This window comes from Quercus lobata, unplaced genomic scaffold (genome assembly GCF_001633185.2).
Source record: "Quercus lobata isolate SW786 unplaced genomic scaffold, ValleyOak3.0 Primary Assembly Scq3eQI_1866, whole genome shotgun sequence".
Classification (NCBI taxonomy): Eukaryota; Viridiplantae; Streptophyta; class Magnoliopsida; order Fagales; family Fagaceae; genus Quercus; species Quercus lobata.
This window is the reverse complement of record NW_022154708.1, coordinates 187,666-206,637: the sequence shown is the minus strand read 5'-3', so window position 1 is coordinate 206,637 and position 18,972 is coordinate 187,666. Positions and strand designations below refer to the sequence as shown.

General features: G+C 32.5%; 1 protein-coding gene and 1 pseudogene across 2 annotated transcripts; one reads left to right on the top strand and one right to left on the bottom strand.

Moving 5' to 3' along the window:
* Positions 1-931: 931 nt before the first annotated feature.
* LOC115972976 lies at positions 932-4,183 on the bottom strand (annotated as a pseudogene).
* Positions 4,184-5,619: 1,436 nt separating this feature from the next.
* On the top strand, positions 5,620-11,430 carry LOC115972986 (FBD-associated F-box protein At5g56370-like). 2 transcript variants are annotated; one of them, XM_031093199.1, is made up of 4 exons: positions 5,620-5,692; positions 8,928-10,362; positions 10,450-10,623; positions 10,919-11,430. In XM_031093199.1, the coding sequence occupies exons 2-4, from the start codon at positions 8,956-8,958 to the stop codon at positions 11,177-11,179; spliced, it is 1,842 nt and encodes a 613-aa protein (XP_030949059.1). In that variant the 5' UTR covers positions 5,620-5,692; positions 8,928-8,955; the 3' UTR covers positions 11,180-11,430. The 2 variants fall into 2 exon arrangements, with proteins under 2 accessions (XP_030949059.1, XP_030949060.1); XM_031093200.1 differs by having other exon boundaries at positions 5,623-5,692; positions 8,932-10,362.
* The last annotated feature ends 7,542 nt before the right edge of the window (positions 11,431-18,972 follow it).

Genomic DNA, 18,972 nt, shown 5'->3' with positions numbered 1-18,972 from the left:
TTAATTAAAGAGGCTGTACAATCTTATAGAATTAAGTAGGGTTATCCTTTGAAAGAAGTGAAGAATTACCTAAGGCTCTTTGCAAGTGAAAACATTTTATAATGTTCACACACTTGTTCAAGGACAATTTCATAATAGACAAGTGACTGCAAGATGGGTTGCTAAGATATATCTTGATAAGTCTAAAAGAATCTCTTGGTTGATAGATATTAAAGAAGGTATCAAAGATGACTATCAAGTGGACATTACTATGTGTAAAGCATTCAGATGTTGGCAACTTTCAAATGACTTGATTCAAGTGAGATGTGAAAAGTAGTATGGAAGGATATAAAGTAAAAAGATTATGGTTATGCATCACAAAGTCTCCAAGCATAGAATTGATCAATCTTGTCATTAGTGGATCTAAGTCATTTAAAAATTTTAGTATAGACGTGTTTTTAACTTTTTCCCCGCAAAACACCTTTTTTCTATTGCAAAATCCCTTTACCCCGTAAATTGCTTGGTTGAGATAATTTTGAAGCAACCTGATGTACTTGAAGCAACCTTAAAAACAAAACAACAAACAAGAAGTATTTTTTTTTTTTTTTTTTTTTCCTGAGTACAAGCAACAGAGAATTGTTACTTTGCAAAGTATGAAGAATAATTGAACACTAATTCAATCAAGTGGTAGGACATTTCAATGAGATAGTAACTAAGGTTAAAGTATGTATTCAGATTTTCAGATACGAAGTAGATACAACAAATAATATATGCTTCTAATAGATTGAGAGAGCATTAGATTCAACACATTAGATATCAAGGCCAATCAGACTAGTGTATTCCATATTACTGCCCCTCAATTATCTTTACTTCTCAACTAATATACGCAAACGCATTATTTGCAGAACAAAATTTCATTTAAACAGGAAAAAAAATAATTATCCCTTGCAACTGTGAAACTACAAACAAATCCTGAGAACTTGTCGCATATTTCTCTGATTGATAAATGTATTTTCCTTGGAAGAATACACTACAATATAGTTGACAAATATTAGAAGAGTGAGTAGGGCTCACAAGATGTTATGCTTTGTCTCGAAAGCATTGGTAATCTTTCCAATGCAGTATGCAGCGCTCAGAGGGAAATCGGAAACTGAAAAAATTGGAGGTTGTTAGTTACAAACAGAAAATATAATGTTTTTGTTCCAAAAGAATCAATGATATACTTGGACTCTGTTTCCAAAGGAAAAATAAAATGATTAGATGATGCTAAGCTTCCCAACGGTTTACTATCCTCAATAGAGCAGTAAGAAAAACAAAACATGAACCTCAAAGCTGAAAAAATAAGTTCTCAAGCATTGTTAGAAAAGGTCGCCATGGAACAATTTCAACCCCACAGAATGCTCAATGTGGAACAAAAATTATTATAAATCAGATTATCTGTATACTCTGATATCCAAGACAAACTCTCAAGCTTATTTTCTAAACTTCAAAGAGCAAACGGAAAGGAGTGTTTCTTTATGCAAGTACTTAAAAAAAAAAAAAAAAAAAAAAAAATCAAAAGAGATATATTTTGATTGGAAATGTCATAAATAATACTGTATGTAATTTTACTAGTCTGTAAACAATATGACAATTTATTATTACAGTTAAGATTACACAATTATAAAAATGTCAAATAACCTTAAAATCCTCCTTGTAAACGCCCTTTTGATTCAATTTGGCATCAGACATTATAGCTCAGTATTGTATCGAGTTCAACCAATGAAGACTAAATTTACTACTTCACCTAATTCTGTGTTAAAAGATATTTGATTTTTAACATTGTATTGAGTAATACGAACATAGATTTGTAACATAGATAATGAGTCATGTGCATGCCTTGTGCATGTGCAAGGGAAAACCTGACCATCCAACCCAAATTTTCTACTGTGGTAAGTCTGGATTCTTAGTAACCATGGTTCAAGCAGGAATGATATATGCATGGTGAACCAACTCAGATTCAGGCTGCAATTGAAATTGAGCCATCCTTGCCCCATTTCACCCAATACTGCTCATAATTCCATGGTTTTCCACTTTTATTATTTAAGAAAACTTGAAAATCTCATTTATGAATTATGATAGACTTCAAGAAGGCAGTTTTACAAAGACGAGAACCTACTGAATGCTCACTCATAGACAAAAGAGACGACTGAACTTTACAGAACAGTGAATTTTCCTGTACCCAACAAATGATGCAGCTGATAATCCTGCATTGGGTGGGCAAGAAAAGGTGGAAACTACCCCACCTGATTCATGTCAAAGAAGTAAGGACAAATCAGCTGCATTTCTATCTGTAGGAAACACTTATTGAAATGCATATTTTAGGTATATTCATATCTTCAATCAGATACAAATGCTGAAACCTAAGAGAAAAGAATACGTGAAATCATCCGCTTGAAAATTAGCTACAACTCAATTGACAAGTCTGAGTTTCTTTGAGAAGCATTCCAATCTCTAAATAGATAGCCATAAGTCTTTGGTAGTCAGCAGAAACAAAAGCCACCTACATCCTCCATTTCTAGAAATAAATTTGGGTTGTTGTGATGGTGGTGAATTTTGAAGGGAGGGGAGGGGGGGGGGGTGGTGTGGTGGTGGTGAAGGCAAATTCAAATTTGCTGAAAGAAGAGATACACAGCAACATGAAGAAAGCACACTGACATGCACACAAAGAGGATGTGACTATTTGGACTTGTATAAGCAAACAATGTAGAAAAAAACATACTTGATATTAAATCATCTGTGTCCTGCCTGTCAATTTTACCATGGGCCATTGCACCAACCTGAAAACTCAGATATTAGGGAAAAAATTCCAAGTTTTGGTAACATAACATATGTATCAGTGTTAAAATTATTTTGAGCTTACCACAAAAACAAGGTCAACATCACTATCAGCAGAGTCCACATAGTTGTTTATATTAACCAATTTTTCTGAACTATGTGATAATCCTGGTATCAAAGAAAATATTAACCTCATTTCTAGTACAGAATAGATAACACAGGAAAAATCATACAACATTAACCTCACCTATTTTGCAAGAGTTGACAGGCAGATACCGGCTTACAGGGTTCTTGATAGCACGCAAAAGATTCTCACGCTTACCGACAGCAGTAATACTCAGTTTTTGTAGCAGCTGCACTGCAGGTAGCAAGAGGAGAAGAAAAGAAGTAAAAACATCAAATAGAGCTCCCAACCAAAAAACAAACACACTCATAGACACAATATCAGCGTGCTTTTTGATGTTGAGGTGAGAACTGTTGAACTTACACATAAGACCACAGAAATGCTTAAATGTCCTTGGAAGACGAGTATATGGTTTAACTTCAAAAAGGACACCTTTCTCAGTTTTCACATACACGGCTTGCACCATCCCACTCTTATTAAGTTAGCTATCCAAAATAGTTAGGAGAGCCTGAACACAACTGCCCCTTAAGATCATGTATGTTTCGCCAATGTCAAAAATTCAAGAGCAATAGTTGAAGCACAATGTCAACCCCATAATTGCAAAGTCCACTAACCTGATGAACAATGTCAGGCCTGTAATCAGCAGGATTTTTGTTATTTTTCTTTAAGAAATATGCATGGTCGTCTGAGTTCAAAAGTTGGTAACTCTGTATGCATAAAACTAGTTACAAAAAAGAGAAAAAAAAAATCACAAGAAACAATGAAACACTAATCACAAGAAATCCCAATAAAAGCCATAAAGCATAGAATAAATCCAAAACCCAGAGAACCTAAATCAAAATTTGTATATATTCTGACAAAAATTTATTAAAGAAAGCACTGCAACCATACCAGAAAGCCTAAAACCCATAAAACAACCCCTCCACACAGACCAAAACCAAAAAATTTCAACTTTTACAACACACATATGAAAAAAAAGTTCCAATATAATTAACAGACCTTTCCAACTTTTGCAACTTCCAAAGATGCCTTTTCAAGAATGAAGATGACCCTGGCTTTGTTAGTATTATTCTGGTCACTTGGGACAACTGGAATACCCTCAAGTCCGTTCTCCACCTCTTTTCCTTCTTCCTCACCATTACTTGTGTTCTCTGTAATGGCTCTCTTTGCATCTTGCACTATGTCATGCCTCTCTTCCCTATTCTTTCGCTTCTTCCCTTTCATTGCATACATGCTCACCATTTGGAGTTCAAAGAAGATGATTATTATACTTCCTGGCACCAATGAGAAAGGTTGATATCACTAGAAATTGACTTTTGCACCCATGGCAAATATTACCATAAATTTCCAAGTTCCCTAAACATATTTTCAGATGAAAAAGGCTGCAAACTTAGCACTCTCTCAACATGATCTCTCCCTATACTTGTCTAGCTTAACCTTCAATTCACAAGCTTGATAAATTGTATTCCAAAAGCTATGCTTAGATGTATAGACTAAAATCAGAGCATGAGCATTTGTGAGCACCCTTAATCCCTTATAATAAGACTGGTTAAGATGAATATGGAACAAATTACAATAAGATGGCCATCATTCCACCATGTTGGATATGGAACAAATCACAATAAGTTCAACTTAAAAGCTAATTTGTGTTCATACTTCAATAGAAAGTTAAAAACTAATAGTAATGTTTAGTTTAGGGGCAGTTCAAACACCTAATTGTATTGCATTTAATGATCCTTAAATATGATAACAATGTTTATGCTTTATTGGTCAATGCAACTAAGTGTTTGAATTCAATTTGATAAGCTTCTGTATCTTTAAAACCCCATAAGATTTAAAAATTCTCAAATAATTTTAGCCAGACCCAAGAGAACCAAGCTGAAATTAAGAGCTAACAGTAGTGGTTCATCAATGACACTCACGTTAATGTGCTAACAAGAGGCTGCAAAATTTAGGTCCATCAAAAACACAACCATGGAAGAGTCAGTCCCATGCCTCGAAATTACAACTTATTTGTGACGAAAACAAGACTTTATTATTGAGGATCCATAGCTGACTCCAAATTTTAGGACTAAGGTTTTGTTGTTGTTATTGTAACTAAAACAGATAATTTTGAAAGAAAAAAAAAAAAAAATTTTTGAAATCCCCAACCCAACCCAAATTTTTTTTCTTTCTTTATAACACAATTCACATGTAACGTCAATTGAATGTGACAAAATACAGTATTGAACCTTTTTTTTATCTAATGGAGAATTGTGCGGCTGTAGGATGCACAAACACAAACACAATGTGCAATTTTTGAAAAATTAAAACATGATACAGAAGGACATCCCGTTACAGTATAGGTACGACCCGTTATGGCACAAGTATGACACTCTAAATGAGTATCAGTGTATCCTAAATTGTGCCTGTGTTGTTTTAGAGAAGAAATATTATACTAGAAAAAAGTGATGTTTGAGAGAAGAATAGCGAACCTGGGAGAAATCAAAAGCTTTTTGTTTTCACAGTTTCACTGATTTTGCTGTGAACGAGTGTAACAGTGGCGGGGAATGCGTTTGATCCAATTCCAATATATAAGAAAAAGAAAAAGAAACGCAATATGACTTGCAATTGGGCTTGTGGTATAGATTAGAGGAAAGCCCACAAAAACTCGCAATTATAAAAGAAAGTACAGCCCAACCCATAAATAAAATTCGTGGTAACACAATCCTGGCAAGTAGATCATAGCACCGTTCTCTCTCTCTCTCTGCATAGACAGTCCTTTTCGACAAGGTAACTTCCTCAGTGCTCTTCCTCTTTCATCGTTTTCTTCTTCACATCATATGTATGTGTTTCTGTGTTTTACTTGCACTATCTTATGATTCTTGGAAAAAAGGGTTTCCTTTCTTTTTATGCTTTGCTTTGTTTGCTTATCTCAATTGTTTGAGATCTCATACACAAAAAATAACGCATACCCAATTGAGTTTAATGCGGTTGCTTAATTGGGTTGTGTTTGTTTTGATGGATTTGTGTGAATAAATTTAGTGTCTTTGTCAGTAATTCATTGAAAAAATTGGGACTTTTTAGATAAAAAATTTGCTGGAAATATTTTTTTTTTGAAAATTTTTGATTCAAACATAGTCTTAATATCTTATATGAGTAGAGGATTGAAGTAATTGAATGGAAAGTTGCTGTAAATAATACATTAGTTGAGTTTCTGGGGATTCAAATTTGTTTGCTTTTTGTTCTTCTGCTTTTGAATTCTATTTTTTAATATTGTTTTTTCTTGAATTCTTTATTATCAGCATAAAAAATTATTTCAAATTTAAAAGATTACAGGAAGTGATTTTTTTTTTAGTAAGTAAACATTGCAGGAAGAGCTACAAAGAAAATAGAGTAATAGACTGAGAATGTATCATGCAGCTAACCTTAGTTACTAAGGAATGTAGTTGTCTTCAAGATTCACAATCAGATTTTGGTTTAAACCCATAAGAAAACGATTACCCGAATCATTTTAATTTTTTTGTCTTCATTCTTATTTTTGGATTTCTGGTTTACTGTGTTCTTTAAAAATATATCCGATTGATTATCTATTGGTATTGAAGATCTTCAATTGTTCATTGTTATTATAAATCTGCTAGGGAACTCATAATTTTAAGACTAATTTCAACTATTGCCTTTGAGATTAAATTTCTTTGTGTTTTGTCATTCTTGTCAACACTCTTGCGTTCTTTGAAGAATAATAGATGAAGTGCATGATTTTATAATTCTGGGAGATTTAGTCTCATGACCTGCCCTTCACCCCTGTTTTGTAGTGTATTTTTTCTAGAATTTATTGGTTTGACGACTATGCATAATGTTGGCATTTCATGGAAAATAGCGATATAGGGTATCTTTTCTAGTGCATTTCTAGTATTGATGAATGATTGTGTCTGATCTAATGGCAAAAAGAGTCTAAAAGTAGAATATATTGACATTCATTCCAATTTTCTTTCAAATCTTTGGTTAAGTGATTCCCAGATTCCCCTAATTTGGAACTTTATTATTAATTACTGATAGTAACTAAGGTGGCACATAGATTTATTTTCTCTTCTGGAACTTGTTTCTAATTTAGTTATTTATCTTGTGATGTATTTAAGTGGATTATATAAACATTGTTTGTTAATCCTTATAAAGATCCTCAGGTGCATATCCAATTAGCAATTGGGATTGGCAAATTGGCCAACCATGTTATTATGAAGATTGTGATAATTTAAAATTTGAATTGTGAGGTTCAAATCATATTAGTTTGTTTTGTTGGGTGCTTTTAAAAAAAAAACAATAATAATGGGGCAGTTAATGAGATAATAAATTTTAGTGGCATTGATGTAATGGACTTAGAAACTAGGTTTTTGCATGTTGCATAACATTTTTAAATTTTAAAGCATCCACAGAGTATAAACTATAAATACATTATTTGCAGTCTTCAAGTGATATATTTCTAAGTAGCATTTTTAATAAAATAATTTCTAAAACTGAACTGATCCACCCATTGGGACCAAAAACCCTTTACATCTGAAATTTCTTCATATGTGTCTAGGAGTTATTACAGTTAACTGTCTTTTAATATGTTGACTATATGGAAGTCTTGTTACCTTCTGCAACACTCATGAAACCACCATGCTTGTGCTTGTTCATTAAAATGTGAAGTCATAACATGTTATAATGTATCCTTCAATTGCATAGTGGGGAATTTCTTCTCACTTTCACTTCTATTGTTGAAGAGGCTACCATGGAAAGCTTTGATTTCATATATATATATATATATATATATATTTTAGTTAGTAAACTTCAATATAAAGCACGATTAGGGGCACAACTCTAGTACACAAGATATACAAGGAGAACCCAAAATGACATCATACACTCTGTTAGCTTAAGTTTTTGTTCTTGTTGTATTTTTTTCTTGATCGTAATGTTCACCATATTTGAATAAAAGTTTTATTACCTATCAAAAAAAAAAAAAAACCCAAAATGATATCTAACATAAAAAATTCAAAATATCAAAGAACTCCAACAAATTTGAAAACGAAAATGAAACGTTATCCATTGTCCAATCATGAAGAGATCACAAGGACAAAAGCTTCGACCTCATTACCAATGGTTCACTACCTTAAAAAATGCTGCACCTGCTTTCCTTTCTCTCCAAGGATACCACATTGCAAAACAGAATCTTTCCAAATTCACCGCTACAATATCAACGAAAGTGTCATTTCCAGAAATGCTATCAATCAACCGCCATTCTTGGCATGGCCCGTTTAATACATTGAACACATAGGAACTACCTTCCAAATTTCACCACTACAATATCTACCAAAGCATCCTTTCCAACAATGCAATAATGCAACTGCTGTTCTTGGCATGACCCATTTAACACCAAACAAGAGAACACATTAGTCTACATTTCCCCAGCAATGTCACAGTGAAGAAATTGGAGGATCCACTGTCCTAATTTAATTTACAAAATAGCACCAATTTGCAATGATTGTTCCACACATTCTCTCCTTATCTGTTGTAAGGATCTTCCCTAATATTGCTATACAAATGAAAATTCCCACTCTTGGTGAAGCTTTGACTCTCCATTTACTTCTCCAAGGAAAGAGTTGCCACCCTCTGTACTTCATTCCTTATAATAGCTCTTAAATCCTCAACCACTTTCTCAATTTTGTGCCATTCTTAGAAATCTTGGATTCCAATTAAAATTTCCATTAGACCAATCCATTGAAAACTTTAATATTGACAAAAATTGCTTTAAGGATTTTGTTTGAATGGTAGTAATCAATTTCATGTCTTTGCGTTGTGCAGATTTTAAATTAGTCTTTTCCTAACTGTTTTTTCCCCCTATCTTTTTTCTTTCTTTTTGTCTGTCTATCTTTTTATTTTTATTTTTTAACCCCATGCCTGCCCAGGGTGTTTAATTTTGATTAATTCAATTGTTTTGTAATATTTTTTTCTCCTTTCATGAAAATGTAACATAATACTACTGCAGACAGGATCTAAGAAGAGGATAAGAAAAGATGCTGAGAAGAGCCCTTCAGAAAGGTTCAAGGAAGAAAATGCGTACTGGGGAAAAGAAAAAAGATTCCATTTATGAGGATGAGAGAACCATCCCCATGGATTTGGTCTCACAGACACCTACTGTTTGTGGGAAACGAATGAGAAGAGGTTTCAACACCATTGACAAGACTATTGGGCAAAGAAGGAAGCTAAGTGAGGAACATTTAGACAAGCTGGACCGAAGAGTTGAATCCAGGGATCTAATCACCCAGTTGCCTGAATACATCATCCATCACATCCTTTCTTTCCTTGATGATACAAAAGATGCAGCTCGAACAAGTATCTTGTCCAGAAAGTGGAGGCAGATATGGACTTCATTCTCCGTTTTGATATTTGACCAACACAAGATTCAACAACAAGAGGGACGTCAGGATATAAGGAACATGAAGAAGGTATTTACTGACTTTGTTGACAACTCTCTGAAGAGCCACCTTGAGCGAAAATTAAGTATACAGAAATTGGTGCTACATATTACCAGATATGATTTAGAACTGGCCCCTCATATGGAGCAGTGGATCAACATTTCCATTGAAAACAACATGAAAGAGCTAGATCTCCATGTTGTCAAGAAAAGTAAACGTTACAAGTTGCCCCCAACTATTTTTGCTTCAAAAACAATAACTGGATTAAGGTTACATGGGTGTATGTTAAAATCTCACTGCAATATAAAGCTTCCAAAACTGCAAAAACTGTATCTCCGCAAGGTCTTTGTTGATCAACAGATTATTGACAATCTGATCTCCAGCTGCCCTTTAATTGAGGATTTGAGATTCATACACTGCACAGGGTTGAAGGTTCTGCGGGTTTCAGGTCTTCTTAAACTTGACAGGGTTGAGGTACACCATTGCCATGGACTGGAAGAGATTGAAGTCAAAGCTCCAAATCTTCAAACTTTTTGGTATTGTGGGAAGGAATCCATGCACTGCAAAATTGACTTGGTTGCTTGTGTCTCTTTAAAAAGATTAACATTGGAGGATGGCGACATGACAGATGAAATGTTTCAAGATCGGTTAGCTAATTTTCCTTTCCTTGAGAAACTGGACCTAAGCAAATGCAATAAATTGAAGAATATAACGATTTCGAGTATATGGCTTAGAAGATTTGTCTTGAGAGGATGCAAAAATCTAGTGGAGGCTGACATAGATGCTCCAAATCTCTTTTCATTCGAGTTTAAGGGTGATAAAATGCCTTTCTCATTTTCAAATCCTTTATCATTAAAGGAGGCCAAATTTTCTTTTGAACCAGTACATATACGTAGCTATAACCACCTTGGAGGTGAGGATGCTCTCTGGTTTGCTAGATTGAGAAAACTTCTTGAGAAGTTAAAACACTCCAATGGCTTAAAATTGGTTGTCCGCTCCAGAAAGGTATTTGCCTTTTTAACTTTCTGAAAAATTATGATCCCCTATCAACTTACTACATCTGACAAAATTTATTTTCCTGCTTGTCCTCAGAATGTCATTATACATGAAAATTTGGAAGAAATTTTGCTTCCTCCACAATCTGATCTGAAGCTTGAAATAATCAAACCATCAATTGGCCTTGAAGATTTATTGGATAATTTGTTGAGGACATGGCACCCAGAGATTCTATCAGTAGTATCATCTCCGTGCAGTGAATTCCCCAAGGTATGATAGGATCTCACAGAGCTGTAACATATAACATTGTCATACTGTCAAAAATGATTTTCGTGAAGACTTCCCTTTGTACGCAAATATGCATGGCTAATGGGTTGTGCATCTGTATGGTGTTTGTGTGTGTGCGCGCATGTGTGTTTTCTCTACACATCATGTTATGAACTTTGTCATAACTGTGATGGGAGCTATGGATTCCATAGTATGGAAGAATAAACTTTGAATTTGTGCTTCCTGGGAACTATTGTAACTGAATTCCTTTTTCTTTCTTTTTTTCTCTGATGTATAGTTGGTACATGAAAAGATGATGCACAGAGGAGAAAATCCAAACTGCTGTACGTACAACACTCGAAATAAATGTTGGCGACACTTTCTGAAGGGTGTCAAGATTGAAAACATTGAAGCAGCTGCTGGTAAAAGGACATTTGGCTGGATTCCTTGGTTGAAGTCATCTCCGACTGTTCTGCACCAGACAACCAGTTATAGACTATCTTGGGAATCTGTTGAACGTATGGTAGGCAAGTGGCGGATGATGAGGTTGTACGCTTAATCCTATATCAGTGTCTAAAGTTATCTAAAACTGTAGCTCTACTATTTAAACTTTCTCCTGTTTTTTTTTTTTTTTTAGGTCAAAGGATTAAAATATAATCGGAACACATTATTGAGACTTTTAAATATGAGTAGTCACTGATTTGGTTAATTCATGAACTAGTACGCTCCAAATCAGTAAAATGATTGGTTAATTCATGAACTAGTTAGCAGGTGTATGTTCTTCACTATCTTCATAATTAATATTAGGCATACAACATCATTCACAATATTTTTGCTTTCTAATAATTGCTTATATAACTTGTTGCAATTAGAGCAACATCACTTTCACTTAGGTCTATCATTGACATTACTCTTGTTATGCACCAACCACAACTAGCCATGTCAGTAGTTGTCAAAAAATGTTATGTTCCTAGACTTCTTGTTATGCACAAGCCACAACTAGCCGTGTCAGTAGTTGTCAAAAGTGTTATGTTCTTAGACTTGATGTTCCACATATATTGCTAAAAATTACCAAATCTGAATGACACAAGGCTTTTCACAGCCATGCATTGCATATGAACGACGGGATTTCTTTGAGCTAGTTTTTGTGCAATTAGCTACAATAGAGAACTGTGACTGGCAGCAACAACAGCCACAATCATATTACAAAATGAATGCTATTTTAGCATTGAACAAGAAGGGTATTTTATCTGTGAGTTTTAGTTAATGCAATTGATAAAATCTCTAATGGTTGAATAAGAGATTTGAAGTTCAATCCTTGCTTGCATCAAAAATTGATTGGTATTTTGGTTTAATGATAAAAAACTATCATTAAGAGTGGATGTTATAAGTTTAAACTTTCTCTCAAAAAAAAAGAAGAAGGTATTTTATCTCCTTTTAATAAAATGAATGCTGTTCTAGTTTTGAACAAGAATGGTATTATTTTTATCTCCATTGCCTTTCCCCTCGTTGTCTCTAAGTTATTCTTATTTTTTATGTGCTGCCAGCCAGATCTTTAGAAGGCCTCCTCTGAGTAATTAATTGGGCTTCTATTTGCCTTTTCTTAGTCTCATGTAAATCAAATACATAAGTGAGATTAGTTCTTTTAAGTTACATGTTGCAACTATATGCAGATTTATCCTCTTATTTTCCCCTCATAATGGCAATGAGTTTAAAGTTTAAACCCATCTTATATATAATAATAAAATATCTAAATAATTTCACTTATCTTTGAAATTAAAATCAAAATTCATGATATATTCACCTCAAAAAAAAAAAAAAAAAAAAGTCATGATATATATACTTTAACTAAAACGTAAAGTATTGACTTTTTACAATAAGACCTTTTAGATTTTCTGGGATAACTTTATTCTAAAGTTCTTAAAATTCTTCTTATTCATTTTGAAACAAGTGAAATTGATTTTGTTAATTTTTGATTGTGACAAAATCTACTTCATCCTTTTATAATCACAACTCTATGGTGAAACTATGTGATCCTAATCCAACTTTATATATATATATATACTTGAAAAAAAAAAGTATTTAAATATTTTTTCATATGTGAGTCCAATGTTTTATAATATGATTTTTACATTCTTGAAAATAGGAAGGTGGCATTGTTTGTGCAAAAGGAAAAAAATCAAAAACAAAAAAAGAGAGTAAAGTATATTTTTGGCCTTTAAAATTTGGGAATTTTTTTTTTTTTTTTTCCATTTTAGCAATTCATATTTAATATTATTTTTATATTGGTTATGTTGTCCATTCCTCTTTATAAGTTCACCGTTAGGTGCCCTTCATGTGTTAACTATTTCATGATAGTTCTAAAATATTGTGAAATGCAGTATTTTTATTGTTGTAAGGGGAAAATCATATTATGGATAGTTATATTTCTAGCGGAAATAGACAACATTAACAATATAAAAGCGAAATCAAACATAAAGATAAGTTAAAATTTTTGGTAAACTATGATTTTGGTATCACATTAAAGTTAAAGTCAAAGTCATACATGAAGGGTTATAATAATCTTTTGGTATTGTGTCAAACTAATTTTTTGCGGTTAAGTAGTAAATGAAAAATACTAAAGTAGCTAATGACCAGAATAAAATATTATTTTCATGCCTTAACATAGAGGTTTGGACTTAGAAGACATCAAGGTAAACCCGGACTCAAGTACATCTTCCTTTGCAATTCCCATCGACAAAAAGCTTAATTCTCTTGAGCAAAAACAGTACTATTTTTTTTTTCTTGAGTGTATTCCAGATTAAGCTGCAACACCCAGAGGAGTTCCTAATCAATGTGAGTGGCCACGATTGTCCTGTAGTGCATGGTGGCAGTTTAGTTATCCGATCACAGTTTGGAATGGAAGTCTCAAAGTCTTTGATGAGATGGGTGTATGAATTCAAGAGCAACAGTAGGACCTTTGGGCCAATTGGAATCGAAGAAGGAACCCAACTTACCTTTTCAATGTATGGAGGCCTTATTGTTGGTACATTGACGTAATTGGGTTTCGTTTATCAATGTCCAAACAACAAGCCTCTTCCAAATGGGATAAAAATGTATTAAAAGGCTCACCCGTATTGCTTCAAAATCTTCCGCCTCCAAAGATGGTGAAATCAGAGCAATTGGTACTTCAAAGGCCAATATTATCAAAGGTTTAAAAGTTATAATTGTAAAAATAAAGATAGAAAAAAAGGGGGAGGGGGGGGGGGGGGGGGGGGAATTATTACATTTCAAAGTGGTAAGAATAAAATTCCTTATGTGATATTTTATTATTTTTCATATAAACTAGTGTATTGTAATAAAAATTGAAAATAATATAATATTCATAGTTTGATATTATTTTTAAGTTAAACTCTTCGATTTTAGATTCACAAATGTGTTATTATATGGCTTTAAATTGTCATTTATAGGTTTAACAAAAGCCAACATAACATTTATTTAATTACTAAAAATTATTACTAGTTTAACTAGTAGTCTATTATCGTTGAATAAGAGATTTGTGATTCAAATCCTGTCTATACAAATAACTGATTAATATTTTAGCCTAACGATAAGAGCAATCATCATTGAATGGACACCACAAATTAAAATATTATCGTATCAATAAAAAAAAAAAAATTATAGGAGAATTATAAGCATAATTGACTTATTCATATAAAAAAAAAATCCAACAAAGAAACACAATATAATTGATATACTATCATTTTATGGGTTCTTTTACATTTTAAGTTGTATGTGCATTGCGTATACACAAAGCTTATGTAGGCAGCAAGAGTCTTATAATTTAACTAGTTAGCATCTTCTAATATTTCTAAGACATCCAAGTAGGGGTGTCAATAGGTCGGTCTAGGTTGGGTTTGTGCCTAACCCACAATCGACCTGCTCACATCGGGTGGAAGGTTGAACGACTCGCCGCCAATTGTAGACAACCTCAGGTCAAGTCAGATCGATCTTCGATGGACAATGATTGAGTCAGTCGAAGTTGGATCTGAGTTACAATCATCAAATATTCGCCATATCTTCGCCAAATCTGTGTTACAACCACCGAATATTCGTCAGATAGAAGCAAAAACAACCACATCAAGCCCAGATTTGAGCAAAATTTTTTTATCTCATCTTCAGATCTAAGAGAGAAAAAAAAACTATATCTTTGCCTGATCTAACCAATAACTACCAAATCTTCATTGGATCTAGAGAAAACAACCACAATATAGCTAGATCTAAACGGATCTAGGTAAATCCGGCCATCTTTCATGGGTTTTGTTGGTTGGATTGGGTTCATCTAGTTTTGGAGAAGAAAACCCACCATCCAACCCACCTAAGTAGGCTTTTGGTGGCAAAGACCCGCCGCTAACTATCACCGGCGTTGGATTAGTTGGTTTTCGGGTTAGCCCAAGCGGTTTGGACAGGTGGGTTGGTTTCTGGGTTTTAGTGGACACCCTTATATCTAGGGTTCAAATCCCCCTTCCCTTAATTGTAACTATCAAATTATAAAATTTAACCAAAAAAAAGAAAAGATATGTATGCATGTGGGTGCGTGAAGTTATATATATATATATATATATATATATATATAAACTCATAAGTCATGTTAGATGAGAGGGTACCATTCTGGGAGATATGGATTAATAATTTGACTATATTTCCTAATAAATTTGTAGAGCCAATGGCCACAAAATGGACTAAATTCATTCTCAAAAAATGATGTCTTTACAACAAAATGATGCCAGTTGCTTTATTTGGCATTGTTGGAAGAGGGTAATTCAAATTATATATCTTATTGATATCATATTTTGTTTGACTCCGATTCAAGCATCAAACCAAATGCCAAAATTTGAAAAAAAGTACAAATCGCAAGTTTCAAAGCCAAAAAAGGGTAACAAATAAATGTTACATTATCAGTGGTGGATCAAAGGGTTGCAACATTCAAAACCTCTCTGATAGCAATTAAGACCAAAAACCCTAACCAGTTATGGTTAAAAAGTTGACTTTTTGATCCAACCGTCTGATTGAGTTGAACTTTGGACCGTCTCGTAGGTCATATTTTTTCCTTTGAAATGATATCACGGGCCAAAATTGGAGTTAAAATGGATGAGATATTAATAAAACCCCAAAACACTAATTAAAGTTTCACCTTTTTTTTGTTTTGTTTTTGTTTTTTAGGTCAAGCAGGCTAAATTTGGACCAACTTCACCAAAAAATTGTACCAATTGGGCAATAATTGGAGCGATCAGTCTAAACTAGCTTAAAGTATGAGGTCTCGACCACCTCTCGCAAAAAGAGCTTGATGAAATTTTTCATGGATTGGAAGGAATAAATTTTTTTAAGGAAAAACAATATAGAATTTCTTACACTGCATCACCTCCCTTCCGGATGTGATATCTTGACGACCGTAGCTCTGAATCTCACAAAGTTAAAACTTATGGAAACTAGACATCCATATCTTTTTAGGGATATAAATTTTGAGGAAAACAGAGCTCAGAAAGGCTCAAAACAGCCATGTGAAAATCGGCCTAGAAACTGAGAAAAAGACAAAATAGCCAAACTTGGTGTACAAGTGGGAGGCTATGTGATGGTATTCTAGAACACCATCACATAGCCTTCAATTTTATTGGCCTCCCTATAAATACCGCCCCATTTTTTGTAAAAAATATTGAGTTTTTAGAGGTGAAAAATAGAAAAATTATAGAAAAAAAATACTAGAAAAATCATAAAAAAACCCTAGAAAATTCTAAAAATATTTCTCTCTCCCCTCTTTAGGAAATCCATCACAAAAGTTCATCCCCTCTCATCTTTATTGTAATCTTCATGGATAACATGTAGGGATGGGGTAGTTTCTTAATAATTGCACCCATCCCAGCCTCTCTATTTCTTCTTATGTAAACACCATTCATCTTATATATGAAATTCCATTTATTTTCTTGTTTTCTCTTTACTTTATTGCTTTAAATTCCAAGAATTTTGTTTTCGTGTTTGTGCATATCTATCTCTCTTTTCCTTTGTGCTTATATTATTTGTTGTTGATTGTGATATTGTTTTTAAGTTCCTAGATGGGTATTGAACCATAACCTAGACCTAATATGAGAAGTACCCTCAGGGGGAAGATATCTCATTTCTTCTAGGCATATAGGAACCTTTTATATTCTTGTTCATATATTTATCTTGTTATATTGTTACCCATTTATTTAATGTTCTTCCCCTTTCCCCCTTTACTTTATTATCCCATTTATTTAATGTTCTACCCACTTCCCTTTTACTTTATTGTCATCCCATTTATTCTAATGGTCTTCCCCTTCTCTCTTTATTTAATTTTTTCTTATCTCCACTCCCTTTTTATTAATTGCACCTTTTAATTCCTATTGTTCTATATATATATATATATATATATATATATTACTATCTCATCACCTAATATAAAAAAGATTTTCTATTTATTCCTTTTAAATAGGCTCTAAACCTTAAATAAAACACAATATGGGTATGTTGTCTTAAGGATGGTTAATGGCTTAGAACTTCCATCTCTTTTTGACAAAGAACACATTAGATTTGAAAGAGATTAAAGCTTATTTAAGAAGAATCCCTAAAAAAAACATTTTTAATCAATGTTTACTTTTATTGTGATTTAAATTCAAGCTCTTTACTTTTATTATCATTTAAATTCAAGCAACTTTACTTTTATTGTTATTTAAATTCAAGCACTTTACTTTTATTGTCATTTAAATTCAAGTACTTTACATTTCCTTGTCATTTAATTTCTAGCAAATTTATTTATTTGCCTTTATTTTATTGCATTTATTTTCTCATCTTTAAATTCATATCACTTATTTACTATTGTTGCTCTTTTCTTTTTCTCATTAATAATGTTGCCATAAATTGATAAGTTTGGGTAAAACAAATCTCTTTAGTATGATTTTCCAAAAGAAAATGATTTTTCAAAAAGCTTTGTCCCCTTTTCAAAAGTTGTTTTCACCTCTTTCTTAAAAATTCCCTTTTTAAAGCCTTCTCTTTTCCTTTAAATTTTCTTTCTATTAAAAAAAAAAAAAACATATTTTTTCCTTTCTCTTTCTTTTTTTAAAATCCAAAAATGAGAAGCATTTTTCTTAAAAAAAAAAAAATTCTTCCAGAAAAAAAATTTCTTTTACCATGTTGGAATTTCTTTTCAAAAAAATATGATAAAAAGAAATCTATTGAATGAGCAAAGTTTCTATAAGGAGCATTTATTTTCTTAAAAATCAAGGGATTTTTGGAACCCAATCTTTCTCTTTTGAAAATAAAACCCATGAATATTTTCTTTAACTAAAAAATTTTCTTTCGTCCAAAACCAATTTTCCTACAAAAATGCTTTACAAATTCTCCTTTCATCACAAAAATCATGGGATTTTTGGTTCTAACCCATTTTGCCAAAGAAACCCATGAGTCTTTTGAACCTCACTTTTCTTTTGTTTTCTTAAAAAGTGTTTTCTACAAAATAATTTCAAAATGGGGAAAACTTAAAACAGCTTAATATTTTTGGGTTCCTCTAAAAAATGGCTTCCTTCTTCTTCTTCAAAAAAAAAAAAAAAAAAACATTTCAAAAACTTCTTTCTTAAAAAAATGAAAATTTGTTTCCCATTGCAAACTTTACTTGTTCAAAAGAATTCTTTTCTTTGAAAAACATGACAAAAGTAGTTTTCTAAAACTTTTCCTTTTTAAAATGACAAACTTTTCCTTCATAAAAAAGAAAATGTTTTTTTTTTTCCCCCTAAAACTTCCCTTTTTCAAGAATAATAGAATTAATGTTTTCAAAGAAAAATTCTTTCCAAAATAATTAATGCATTGTTGTTTAAAACTTTTTCTTAGGATTACATCTTTAAGCATTTGTGCATATGGTTCAATTCCATTGAACTCATAGGCACCAATCAAGCTTACATAGTCCCTCTCTTTTCTTAGGCACTAACATATTAGTCATCTTTTTTGTATGGTAAAAATGAGAAAAATTGTGGATGACACCAAGGTGCTATCCTTCCAACCTTCTCTTTTTATTTTTACATTGTAATCTATTTGTATATAGTATTTAGTATTCACATGCTAATTATGTGGTAAATAAGTACTCAAATGCTATTGTATGTATTATTTCTAGCTATGTGGTAAATGTCCCTCACATGCTATTTATTTATTTATCTCACATGCTTTGATTGTAAGTATTCATTGATGTGAATATTCACATGATATATTATAAGTAAATAAGTACCCACATGTGTGTGTCTATATATATATATATATATATATATAGTTATGTAAAACCTTTTTTCAAAAATCAAAATGGCAAGTATT